A 13,976-nucleotide genomic window follows, 5' to 3' on the forward strand; every position below is an offset into this window, starting at 1 on the left:
AGTATGACACTTTTTAAATAGAGAATATAATATGCAGAATAGTAGAACTATGACGTTTCCAATGGATATTCACACTTGTCTTTGAAAATGTACTTAATAAAGGTAATATTGGTAATAACTTAATAAAGGTAATAAAAAACAGTCATTTCACTTGAATATTTTTGTACATTGAAACTTTTAGTGTTAACATGTTTAAAACTGAAAAAATAATTATTACTCGAAGTAATGACTTTAAAATCGTAAATACTCTTGATATGTCCTCCAAAATGTCCAACGGATAAAGCCAAGTCTAAAGCCAATTTCTGCAACCTTCCTCGGGAGTATAATGACAATGACGGTCCTCCATCTGGAATCATAGAATAAAAAAACAATTTTCGATTCAATATTGATATTGATGAAAAACTTATAAAAATGATATCATATAGCTAGAAAAGTACACACTATTTTTTCTTGTATGCCAAATCTTAATTGATTTACCTCCTCCTCTTTCAGTTTGTCCCATTTTCTTCCATTTTGTAAGAATTGGAGCCAATTTTTTTAAAACAAATTCAATCTTCGGTTTTTGATCTATCAAAAATGTGATATAATAATTGATAATTTAAATATCAATTTTATTTTGGATGGAAATAACTTGTATAATAATTACTTGATACATTCTCAAAGTGAACTTTAATTCATCTTTCTCAATCAAGATTTCCTATTTGCCTAGTTCAACAATTTTAGATATCCTGCATTATTAGTTATCACATATGAGTTATCACATATGAATATAGAAAATCCTAACGAGTTGACAAAGGCAATTAAACATTATCAGTAGCTATGTAAATAAACAATATTGCCATGTTTGAACGTCAAAATGAATTTATTCTGTTACGGTTACAAAAATAATTCACAAATATTCTGTTCAACGTATGCAGCTTTACTCAAAAGTAAACTGTGCAGAACAAGAAATGATTCAAAATAATCTCATCAAATTTTCTGACATCATAAGTTAGTGTTATTCATAAATACATAAAATTAGTATTATAATCATCTATGTGGTGTTTTTCAATTGGGCAGAAAGAAGTGTTTTTAATATTTCAGTTCTTTGGCTTCGATCATTGCAATTTGAAATTTTATTAAAAAATGAAGTTCAGCATTGAATTGACTACCTACCGGTTATTTATTTGCAACTTGCAATTATGCAATAAATCATATCTGTATATAAATTTAAATAAAAAGATAGTATATTATCAAACACAGACATCGTTGAAGGAGTCTTTAGAAAGGAGACTTGGAGATGTTACAGTAATTCATTAGTGTTAGTGTGGAGCAAGGCTTTTGAAGCACTTACAAAAGCACTATTTATTTTACAGCATTCTTTTCTAATAATACAGGGTTTCCCAAACTGGGTTTGTGACGGCTACACAAGGGGTCCGCAGCAATATTAAGAGTCTGAAATATATACATTTTACGTATATCCACTGTTACTTGGACATTCATAAACGAGATAAAGTCGTAAGTTGACACAATCGCAAGTTGTAATTGTTAAGAGTCCTTAAAAATGGCAGTGAAAAAGTTGTTGTAAATGCAGATCGTTGCTTTCAGCGTCTGTGAGGTAGACAAACGTCACAGAGCTAAATCGTCGGTGATAATTGACTGCATGCGTTATTAAGTTATCAACAGTAGAGAACTTGTGCGACTTTGTCAAGGTAAATTTGAGGCCCGTTGCAGCAAGGAAGAGGCTTGAATTGAAACCCAGTTAAGGTAATTGTGAGAGACTATCCAAGTATACACACTTAAATTAGTTCCACATGTTACTACCGATAGTCCGGATATTGGGATGCAAATAGATCATAATTTTATAGAATTGCCTTTAGCCTACCAATATTTAACATTAGTATGTATTTTGATTTTCTTGAGTCACAAATTTATCCTTCATTTAAAGACATTTGTGTTCTAAATCCAAATGAAACATTATCCTTCCTCATTGTTTAGGCACATAATTTGGTATAGGATGGGGATCCGTAATAAATAATATCCACTCTCAGGTGACTCTAACTAATAGCAAAATTATTTCAATATTAGTAAAATCTCCAAGAAATAGTTTTCAGTAGATTAAGTTTTTATATAGAACACATATATCTTTCAAAAATCACCTCTCTTTCTAACCCACCTTTTTTACTTAAAAAGGTAACTTTTCTTCCTTGTGAACGTCTCACAGAATCTCCAATAGCTCCAGCAATAATAGCTGATGAAGTTATCATACCAGTAGCTTTTCTCTGAATTCTGTTATTCACACCAGGAATATGGTCAATTCCATTCCCTAAAAAGAATTCCACCAAGAAAATTTGATATCCAAATTACCATTGCATTATGCCAAATTTTGGCTGGAATCAGATCAATGCAATTTGTAATTTATATTCATCTATGAATCACAAAACATTTTTGCTTTGATTAACCTTTCAACTCACAACTCACCTGCTAGTCGGCCTTTTTTACTAGAATCTTTTGCGATTTCTTTATTCATTGATGAAGCAATTCTTCCAAAATCTTTAACTAAATTATTCAAACTACCAGAAGATTCTAAAAACACGAAACCAAAATTGAAGGCACCTTTGTGTATTTCAGGTAGATGATTTTCTAGATATGCTATATGTAAATTCCGTGGAAGTGCATTTAATACCCAAACACTAATCATGTAGTGTTATCATTTATCCCACAAAAATAAAAAGAATGGTTTCAGCTGGAAGCATTCATTGGCTTCTTCATGTTATAAAAGGTAACAGAGGTGCTTGTGACCAACATAGAAACCTAAGGCTAAGCATCTGATAATTGATGAAGTGGTTATGCTTTGTCTTGAAACAATATTATATTCAATAAGGAATTGTGAATCCCATATTTAGAGATTCCATTCAACAATCTCTCAGACCATAATTACAAATAGAATTGAATAATCAATCACCTTGCATTAAGTTTTCCAACTTATCCATCGAAAAATCTTCAGGTAACTGGTTCATTAGTTGAGCTGAAATATGATTGAATCAAATGCATATTCTTGGAAATTGCTATAATAAATTACATAGTGATATGAAATATGATGAAATACTGACTACAGGAAATATAAAATTCTCGATAGTTGATAAGCAGCCAACAGAATGTTTCCCGGGTGAGGCGGTGTATATGGGATCTGAACCAAAATGCGTAACACAAGATGCCGATGCAATATAGTTAAGTCCAATGGTTTAACTATGAAGCCATCGAGCCTGTTTTCATATCCAATAAATATGAAAAATCAACTGCATTCCTGAATGTCTTCATAATTTTAGGAATATTGATTGAAATTGTCTTTTAATATGGCAATGTTTGTTGACTGTCAATTTAAAATGGTAAGATAATATAACTGGCAAGTGGCAATTTTACTATAAATTATTATTGTTACAGTATTATAAACTTTAGAATTCAAAAATTTGATGTTTCAAATAATTATATTTCAGATATCAGATTTGTTTTGAACATTTCCAGATTAAAAATGAATAAACTATTTCTTTATTTTATTAGGTCTATTTTTTACTTTTTTAAGAAAAATGGTAAAATTTGTCTTACATCCTTGATTTTGGGCATCCTTCCATATGTCTTCCATCATCCCTGGATCTGGCATCATCTCTTTAAACTTTCCTGGGTCAAAGTCAGCTCCATCTAAACGAAATTTTAGAAGTTAATTTGGACAATATAATACATAACAACATAATTTTGCAAAACATCGAGCATTATACAACTACAAGTACAATAGTAACTCTACTTACAAAATTAATTCGTTCCGGAAACAGTTTCGTAAACAGAAAATTTCGTAACTAGGAACGCATTTTACCCTATAAATGCCTAATCCGTTCTGAGCCCTCACAAAGCTCGGACATACTATTTGTACAAATAAACGTTAGAATTAGATTACTGCATAATAAATAGAAAAGAAGAAATAACAGAGAAGTAATGAATGAAAACTACGAACGGTATGTTTGTTTACCTTGGCGTTGGTCGACTAGGCTAGGCTAAGTGAAGACCAAGGTAAGTGGGAGGAGAGAGAACGCAATGTACGAAAATAATCACACACGCTGAATTCAAAACTGATGATTTTTCAAATTTTCGGTTTTTGATCTTTCGTATTTAAAAGCATCTTTTTTCATTGGGAGCAATATTTTTACGAGAAGAAGTTTCATAACTTGGAAATCCGGGGTCTTTTATTAGTGGATACTATTCCAAATGCCAACAACATACAGGAAAACCAAGACTCTCCAGTAGGGAATATCTGCAACCTCGCAGCAAGTCAATATATACTTAGCATAAGTTATTGAAAATTTGCATGACCTAAAGCAACACAACCATCGGATAATTCAATCAAATACATACATATTCGGATTGATTCGAAGATATTTTATGATTTATTAGAAATATACTTATTATTATTATTTTGTATCAAGACATAATGTGCAATTGATATTTCGGCCGATCTATATTCCTAAATACCTGGCATAAAACCTCCAGCAGCTGCTCCCATGACTCCAGCCAGTGCCCCCATCTCAGCGAACGGATCTTTCATGTCGTAACCTTGACAATAGCATGATAAATGATGAGGAGTGGTGAAAGAAGTCACACTAATGGAGAATATTCTTGGTTCCATTGTATAACCAAGGAAAAAAAAAAAACTCAAAATTTCTATATAACCCTTGGGTCTTTCATCATAATGTTATAATGGACATATATGACCTTTTGCATTTCTTTACCACTAATCTGAACTCAAAATGCAAAGATTGATTACATGATATATATTATGAAGAATAATATGAACGTGAAGTGAAATCAAATGGGATCACTGAAAGAATGAAAAATAGTTACTTGAACTTGAAGCATCTTCACCCATGGCTTCCCCAAACATTGCTCCAGTCAATCCTCCCATCAATAGCCCCATTATTTCTAAAAAGAACATGAAACTTTCACACTAATAACACTCGAATTGAGCCTGAAACCACAATTTATTATCAAAGTTGAGTCGAAAATGACAAATCTTAATTTACATTTATATTATCAAACAATTAAATAACATTTTAATATGCAATTGGAACAAAATACGATAGATTAAAAAAACTTCCTTCCAATGTTACTAAAGTGAAATTTAACAGTATTTATTTCAGAAACAGATTACCTGGATCTGAGTCGAAATTGCCCACTAGACAAGACATTGGGCCCAAGGCGGACACTGCTCCCTGCATATGTTGTTCAATGTCCATGGGAATTTGTCCTGCAAATTCTGAAACATCAATTCAATAATGATATATGATACTTCACAACATTTTTATTTATTGAAAGGTCTGCAATGACTACCAAGGTTGGTAACTCTCTATACATATTCTTGTACAGAATCTTGTTGGAAGATGGTATAAAACCACCTATAAAACCCACCCTACATACCTATATATATATAGACAGACTCAATTCCAATATTCTTCCATGAAAACAAGCATTCACTTACTGATGTGACTATTTTCAGATTCAGATTCAATTTGTTTGTTTTACATTTTACAGCCTGTTGTGGACTTTCAGTATGAGGGGACAGCAAATGTTTTCGAGTGATTCAAATACTAGTGTAATAGTAAATATGCAAAGTGTTACCTTGCAACTTATCAAACTGCATATTGGAAGCTGCAGAGCTATCAATCATGGACATCACATCTTTCATTCCCTCATCAAAACCTGTGTACAATGTACAAATGTTGATCAATTGATTATATACTTGAATATAAAGCAAATATACTCTCTACTTGTTGTGTTACCTGGCATGTCCGGATTTTGCAAAAGTCCTCCAACAGAATCCATGGCAGATTCCATACTTTGGGAGAGAGAAGTCAGATCTTCTTTATCTGGATATTCATAATAGAAAACTGTTTTTCAACGCCATAAACAGCAGACCTAATAATCGCTACCATTCAGTAGAAAGTCGCACTTAATTAAGATTTTTTAATACAAGATAGGATTTCCTTATATTCAAGTATAATCGCATTCTAATATTGGGTTTAGGTACACCTGTATATTACGATAATTACAACCATATACAAAAAAAAAGCTTATATAATCTCACCAACAAGAGCATTGAGAGAACCCATAAAATCCTGCCCCGCTGCATCGGAAAACACACCTGAATATAAACCGCAAATTCAGTAGTTAGCAAACAACCATGCTCAGGCGATTTATTGCTGCTGATTGGATATTACGAATGAGCGATATATATAAATGATCATATATACAACTGTAAGTGAGTAAAAGATCAGGGAAAGTGCCGAACGTTTTGATGTGAACCAGTGAATTTGATAAAATATCGGTGTATTAAGGTGTATTAATCGTGCTTGCTAACGCCATAGTGTAATTCGACTTAATAAACAAACGTTTCTCCTTATTTTACTTCTGAGATATCGAGTATATATTGCGTTGCCTGCTTTTGTAAAATACAAGTTGTGATCCGTGGAAATGATCGAAGTGTAACATGATGATAGGTGGATACTAAGTAGGCCTATTATACCACCTTTTAATCATATGTAGTATGCATTAATTTCTACGCATAAACCAAGATTATGTTTCATGTTCACAACAGCGCGCTATCAATGAACGAATGGTTTTCATCCTGGTTTAGACTAAGTTGTTTCAGGGATTCGGCCATTGAAATATATATATATTGTGTAGCAAATGTGGAATGTAACTATGAATTTAAATGAATTTATCGTAGCAAGACCTTATTCTGTATGCAGTGCTTTTCTCTACCGAGCGATCAATGACGTATCAGTTTGGCTTACTCCACTAAAGAAGACGCAGATTGGGCCCATCTTCTCCCTACAACTGTAATCTAAGTACATTACGATACAGTAAATTCACAAAAAACAAATTTTGCAATAGGAATTGAATTATACGGGCATTTTTATTACGTTTGACGATTTCACACTTTATTGCACTTCTGGTCCAGTTATTATTACGACTGAAGCAGAACTCGGCGATTGCTGCGTTAATTACTTCACGTTGAGTCAAATTTCGTGTAAAATGACTTTGCGAGAGGATATTGCTAAACCTTTTTGCCATCGCAGGGTTATTCACGATACCGCAGTCCGTTTACAGCCTATCAATCGAGAGAGTGATTTTCTGATATGTGTAGGGTAAATTCAGACAGTCCAGGAGAAACAGTATTTTAGGAAAGCCAAAAAGTGATTTGAAATTAACGAAATTGAGCTGTCCAACATCATATCGTTTGCAATTGATAGCGCCCTTCCCATGATTGTCCGTTACCGTGTCTTCATTACAATCCTTTAAGAAGAAAATTCAAATATGCAAATGATGCGCTGTACAATTCGTCGGAAACTTTTATTGGCCAAAAATATTCGCGGTCATCTATTATTTCATGACGATATTCATGGAGATAAAACTCCCTGCGCTAAACATTTGCTTATTTAAACAATTATGGAATGAGAATGATGAAGTATTTGAGTGCTTACTGCTTCACACCGAAATAAGATAGCTTTCTAATGGGATCCGCTTTACATAATTTTACTCACTTTTTGATACTGTTGTTGAACCCTTTCGGACTAGCGATCCGATTCTCGCGAAAATGTTATAGTAGTAAAAAGTGATATCGCTTACTTGGCAGACATATTCTCTATATTTAACAAACTGACCTCTCTACTGAGACAAAATCAATCTGATAAAACTTTATCGACACTGCCTGGGTTCAATATTAAGCTCGTGGCCTATCAGCGAAATTTTACTGTACGAGAGTTTTTCCAATGCTCAAAATGATAACAGTGGCAAGAATTACACAATGACATGGGAGTTTGTTTCAAGAATGTACTTTAATTTTAGATTTTGAAAACGATAATTGACCCATTCAGTAATATTTACGAACATGGAATTTTTTAGGAGGAACGTATCACATTGCAAAGCAATTTTGAACCCAAACCAAAGTTTATGGTTTTATATTAATCGTTCGAAATCAAATGAAATTGAAACATCCTCACGTGTGAGATCGGGCCAAAATTTTTTTTACTTTTCACAGCTCATACTTGAGTACCATGACCGCGTTTCTAGATAGAAAGAGAACCCAAATCTGACATAGTCAACGAAACATAAAACTGTTTCTGACTAAAATGAAGCCAGTAAGCGGGTGGCGTTTCACCAGGCTCGTCGCATATCTCATTAGATTGAACTAAATTGAGAATAACTTGAGGTCGTCCAAGGTGACGGCCCAAGTCTACGTGGTGTCTGGTGAGTACACGCTGCCAACTAGACCAATATGCAAATTAGTCACAAATATGTGAATCAATTAGAGCTGGCTATTTACACGTATTCTGAAACAAGAAATAATAATGAAAAGAGAAAATAGAGACCGGGAAACTCAGGAAATTGGATTTAGGTAGAGTAAGTTGTTTACGACACTTGTTTTTATTTTGTAGTACTGCGTTGCGATATTTTAGTCGAGTGTGTTTGAGGTCTTGCTTGCTTGAAGTTGACTACTGGAAACTAATCGCGTGCAACTTTGCAATGAGTTCGTATTCATCCGTAAATATAACATGAGGAATTGAGGAATCTGAGCTGAACCATAATTAAAATAAAGAAATGAAATCAGGCTTGAACCACAAACATTTGAGGGTGGAAATGCCCATGGCTATGACTCTATATGGGTGCAAATGTCCGCGAGTGCAAATGTACGTAGGTGGAAATATCCGTGGTGCAAATGTTCGCGGCTGCAAATGTACTGGGTTCAAATGTCAATGGATGTAATTCGTATGTGGGTGCTAAAATCTGAGAGTTCGACTTCTCCATAGGTGAAAAAGTATACCGGTGCGAAAGTCCTGGTTGCAGTTTACGAGTACAAACATAAGAAAAACCGGGGCCAACATTGTCATGTATAATCTCATGATATTAAACGGAGATCCAGTGACTGACTAAAATGAAATGTAGTCCTAGTGAAATAGAGTCCCTCAGCGAAGTAGAAGCGTCTGTGATAATATTTAACGGCATTACATTATTACAACACATTATGTGGGTGTTTAAACTGGTATTTTTTTTTAATGATTTTGATATTACCATATATTGGGTCTGATACCTTTTTTAGTTTACTAAGTCTTATCTCTTTACGTCTGTCATCTGGTTCTTGTGCGCTGATCAGTTTTATAATTTGTGTTTAGTTGAAAATTAGTCGATTAAAGACTAGTTTTAAAATAAGAGTGGCCTGCTGATCTATGAGGCTACCACAATTTGATCGACTCATGATAATGGACAGACTCTTTAGGCCGGAGAGGCTCTTGGTAAATTCAAAGGAATCAGAAGAAGCAAGAATTAGGCATTGTTTCAATACTGTTGCATAAAGAATAAAAACATCTTACAAATTAAAAGCAGGGCAGGGAATCCACTTATTAGATGCATTGTAGCTCTAGCTTTTTCTCTGTGGTGCTATCCTGTAAATGAAAATAACACAATTCAATTTATAATACGTTCACGGAGCTATATATAATAAAGGTGTTCAAATAGTACAACAAGCTTTGGTTGACCATTACTTGAATACAAGAATGGGGATCATGCGACGAAATGTCAAGAGATACACAGCGTTGAATAGTTGATTGGAATCTCATGGTGCGCACTAGGGCATGACAGTTTTATACTTTGTTCTCGTTGTCAAAAAAATCAGAAGCATTTATCTTTAGATTTCGAGTTTCACGAGTATTTGTAATAGTTTGGTCGGTAGTACCAAACTAAATATTAGCATATTGCGCATCCACATGATTCGAAAATGTTGTCGACGTGAAATTGGACATTTTGGCAGAAAAGACAGATTTGATTTTGCGAGTCCAAGAGGCGTATTCACAATCTCGACAGGAAGTTGACCATTCATCAATATCTCGAAAAAAAGAAGACATAACATACAGACTGCGGGATCGCTCCCCGTTTCTCTAGCTGCAAGCGTCATACCATACGTATGGAGTGCTAATATCCACAGCGACATTTTTATACCACGTTTTTTGATACGCCCGTCACTTCAACTGTTGACACGCTTTGTTGAAAACCCGCAAATGGTCAGAATAGGAGATTAACGCCTCAAAAATAATTTTGCAAAAAAAGAAGAGAATAGACCAGAAAAACAAATTTATACGAGCTAGGTATGAACAGGCTGGGTAGCTAAGGTTAGTTTAAAATTACAAGGGCTCAAGCGCCATAGCGATTAAGGTTTGTTACGTGGCCACTACCATGAAACACCAGTCCAAAACAGTTTCACGGTGGCGGGACTCAAAAATATTATAGTCTATAAATGTTTGAAACATTTTAATTAATTTGAAACTTTTAAACCAACCTTAGCTCAATATTGAAAATTACTTCAAGAAAAAAAAATTATAAGCTAAAAAGGGTATAACAGTTATTTTATTATCTAACTTATGTAGAATGTTAGAAAATTACAAATATGAAAAATAATTGACGTAGATAGTTAGGATCCGAAGCCACTAAAGTTTCTGGTTGCTTAAGGTAAGATTCAATAGTTTCACAACCAACTCTAAAAAAGTTTAAGACTCCAAACATGAATCCGACTCCCCAGCCCTGGTTGTGAAACTGTTGAATCTTAAAGCGCAATCGTTACTTATTACGGCATATATATACACTGTATAAACTTGATAAGCAAATAGAAATATTTAAGGGCATGTTTTGAAGTAGCGTGATTTGATTCCATTTCATGATTCTCAAAGTTAACATCAGACCTGGGTCGATAACGTTCACCCAACCAAGAAGCTCGGTTTAATTTGCGAACGAAGCAATGAAAGATATTAGTCAACAACGATGAGCATAGCAACGATAAGACTATACATGCCTGGAAAAACTGGAAGACCCCTCTTTCCTTCCTGTGTCGCAGACTCGCAGTCGGTATCACAGTTGAGATGAAGAAAATTTAAACTCGTCGGGTCTGGTGTGGCGGTAGGGTGTCGGTACCGAGATGTTCTCGTTCAAACGCAATATAACTGTGATGTCATAATTTCTATATTATTTAGACCTTTGTTTAAAACGCTTTCAATGACATAATAGAAGATCAAAGTTGCCAGAAGCGATGCAACCATTGAGATGTATCTCAATGGATGCAACCGTATGGATGCAACGCCCAGGTAATGGTCGCCGTCTTGTGCCTATTGATCTCGGCCATCTAACAAGGTGCCTTATGAAAGGTTCGCACACAATTGTTGAAACATACCTATTATTTTCACTAATATTTTAGGTAGAAAAATTTTGAAGGTCGCGTTTTGAAGTGGAATCTTAGCCGAACATGATGATATTCTTTCATGTTCGCCAAATTACATTTATAGTACATTAAATTGTCTTTGAAGACAAGTATACCGGTTCCTTGTTGCTTCCGAAGTAAGTTGGCCATTCTCTTCGGCATAATTGATCATTTGCCAATGACGTTACTTATATTCTCACAAATGGAAAGTTGTATATATATATTCGTCGAAATTACAGACCGACTTAACTTCGCTTCAATGGCCGTTTCTATTTTCGGGTTAACACTTTTCGTCTGACAAGCTTTTTAATGCCCGGCTGCTCAGAAATGGTTCTACGTTGTGCTTGTGGCAAATTTAACGCATTTAGATAGTCGGTAAAAATAAATATTCCTGTGAAGTGTAAAGCTTCTGTAGCTATGTCTGGGTATGCGTTTGGGAGTTTTTACCATACGACCGCAAGGTATATATCACAAAGACGCTTTTCAACTAATGATCATTTGAAGTTTTAACCAACTGCCTTGTATAAGATGACCTCATCGTTGATCCGTTGGGTTCATTTACGAAGGGATTCCGTAATCATTCCTTCACAATTCTTGCGTCGTTTGCGCTAGGAAAGTAGCGTTCAAACGCCTTTATAATAAAAGCCAAGTTAGCTGCGAGCCAGCAGACACGTTGTTAGCGAGAATCATTTTGTCTGGAAGATCTTGTTCGAATTGACGCAGCATTATTGCGACATACTGACATGGCAATTGTTTGGGAAGTCAATCCTGTTGCGTTTGTCTGGTTTGCTGTTCTTAATCGTAGAGTTTGTGGTTGTTATATTGTAAAGGTATTATTGAGACGTTGTCCGTTTTTAGGTTTCCTGTGGTTCCTGTGGCCCAGTGGTAGCCGACCACTGATTTGGAAGATCTCCGCATGTGACGTAAGCTCAAGAAAAAAAGGATTCCGCAAGGGAGCCATATTCTCCCGACATGGTTCATTTTTCGCTCGCAAAGCCTTCGCCGAACGTCGACGGGGCGACGCCGATTTTGCCCCGGTTGCTCATTGTATATCGTATTCTCTTTTTTATCTTCCACTCGCCGCGTTTGTTTTCTGTTTCTTTTACTAAATCATCGGGGCTAGCCCCGAAATTATGACGACACAATGCCGACGTTTCTTACAACAACGTGTTGACATACTCACGCATTCCTTCTCGTTCGTTGGTTGCTTGAAGAGTTGATAGTTTCCTCGCCTTCGTTTTTGTCGCTTGTTTCGCTATTTGAATCAGTTAGAGACCTTTAGTCCATTTGCTTTCGATTTTCCACATTCCTTTTGAGCTCCTCACTTCTTTCCGGCTTCGCATTTCTTAGCCTTAGACCTCATAATGAATAAGGTTGATGCACTACTTCGCACTCCGTTTTCGCAGCTGCCGCTGGAACAAAAATTAGAGGTACAACGTCTTGGGCCTTATCAACCAAAAAATTGTTCACTGGAACAATCCCATGACGGAGGAAAGCGTCGGCGTACATTCTGCGCAGAAAACACGAATGGTTGTGTTACAGCGAGGACAAAAATGCACTTTTTTGTTTTTATTGCCTACTTTTTGCTACCGCCCGTGACTCACGTTGGTGTAAATTTGGTTTTAGAGATCTTAAACATCTTTCCGAGCGTGCCAGGGATCATAAATCTTCTATGGAGCATCCGGACAATGCAGTAAAATACCGAACATTCGGAAATGTTAATATTGCAGCACAGTTGGATGAAGGACGCGCGGTTTCTATTCGGCGGCACAACCAAAACGTCGAGAAAAACCGCCATGTTCTCGGTCGATTGATAGATGTTTTGAGGTTCATTGGTTGTCACGAGCTGTCCCTCCGTGGGCACGATGAACGGGCTGGCTCTTCTAATAGAGGGGTATTTTTGGATATGGTGGAATACACCGCATCCCTAGATACAGTATTGAGAGATCATCTTGATGCCGCAACTGTTTCGAAAGGGACATCTAAGGATATCCAAAATGATTTGATCGACTCAATGTATAAAATTTATTTACAACATTTGGCTCTGGAAATTAAGAATTGCCAGTTCCGTTCGATTCAGTCTGACGAGACAACTGACATCACGTGCGTTTTCCAACTGGCTGTGATTTTTCGGTTTGTGAAAGATGGTAAACCTACCGAGAGATTTCACAGCTTTGTACCAATCGTTGATCGCACGGCTTGCGGGATATCGGCTGTACTGAAAGAAGTGTTACAGCCTTACAACGCGAAGTCAAAATTAATAGCTCAAACTTATGACGGCGCGGCAGTCATGAGTGGGTCGAAACATGGTGTTCAAGTTTATATAAAAGAAGATTTTCCTCATGCGCATTTTTTACATTGTTATGCACACCAATTTAACCTCGTTATTAAAAATATGTGTCTTGATACCCCTCTCGTCCGTATATTTTTTGCAAATGTTCCGGGGTTTTCTTCATTTTTTTCCGTTTCGCCGAAGCGCTCTGACCTCCTTCGCCAGATATGTAGCCGCCGTCTCCCAGCTTGTGCACCAACACGTTGGAACTTCCAATCACGCGTGGTGCAGGGCGTGTCCGAAATTAGGTCTGAGCTCTTTGAGTGTTTCAATGGCATTCAGAGCTCTCCGGTTTGGGACGAACGCTCTGTGAGGGAGGCGGCAGGTCTAAAGCGTCTGCTAGAAGATGGTGAGTTTTCATTTTTTCTCGCT

The 13,976-nt window shown here is 35.9% G+C and overlaps 1 protein-coding gene across 1 annotated transcript in view; it reads right to left on the bottom strand.

Moving 5' to 3' along the window:
- Positions 1 to 11,015, bottom strand: part of LOC120336470 (uncharacterized) — a 50,209-nt gene extending 39,194 nt beyond the window's left edge. Inside the window, exons 1-14 of the mRNA XM_039404154.2 lie at positions 10,871 to 11,015; positions 9,399 to 9,470; positions 6,113 to 6,169; positions 5,808 to 5,894; positions 5,647 to 5,727; positions 5,180 to 5,284; positions 4,873 to 4,950; positions 4,504 to 4,584; positions 3,586 to 3,678; positions 2,945 to 3,007; positions 2,461 to 2,565; positions 2,156 to 2,305; positions 478 to 567; positions 218 to 346 (exon numbers count right to left, since the gene is read on the bottom strand). Coding sequence (XP_039260088.2) covers positions 218 to 346; positions 478 to 567; positions 2,156 to 2,305; positions 2,461 to 2,565; positions 2,945 to 3,007; positions 3,586 to 3,678; positions 4,504 to 4,584; positions 4,873 to 4,950; positions 5,180 to 5,284; positions 5,647 to 5,727; positions 5,808 to 5,894; positions 6,113 to 6,169; positions 9,399 to 9,438 — 1,159 coding nt within the window. The 5' untranslated portion in view covers positions 9,439 to 9,470; positions 10,871 to 11,015. The remainder of the gene's footprint in view (positions 1 to 217; positions 347 to 477; positions 568 to 2,155; positions 2,306 to 2,460; positions 2,566 to 2,944; positions 3,008 to 3,585; positions 3,679 to 4,503; positions 4,585 to 4,872; positions 4,951 to 5,179; positions 5,285 to 5,646; positions 5,728 to 5,807; positions 5,895 to 6,112; positions 6,170 to 9,398; positions 9,471 to 10,870) is intronic.
- Positions 11,016 to 13,976: the final 2,961 nt, after the last annotated feature.

This window comes from Styela clava, chromosome 2 (assembly GCF_964204865.1).
Source record: "Styela clava chromosome 2, kaStyClav1.hap1.2, whole genome shotgun sequence".
Taxonomy (NCBI): domain Eukaryota; kingdom Metazoa; phylum Chordata; class Ascidiacea; order Stolidobranchia; family Styelidae; genus Styela; species Styela clava.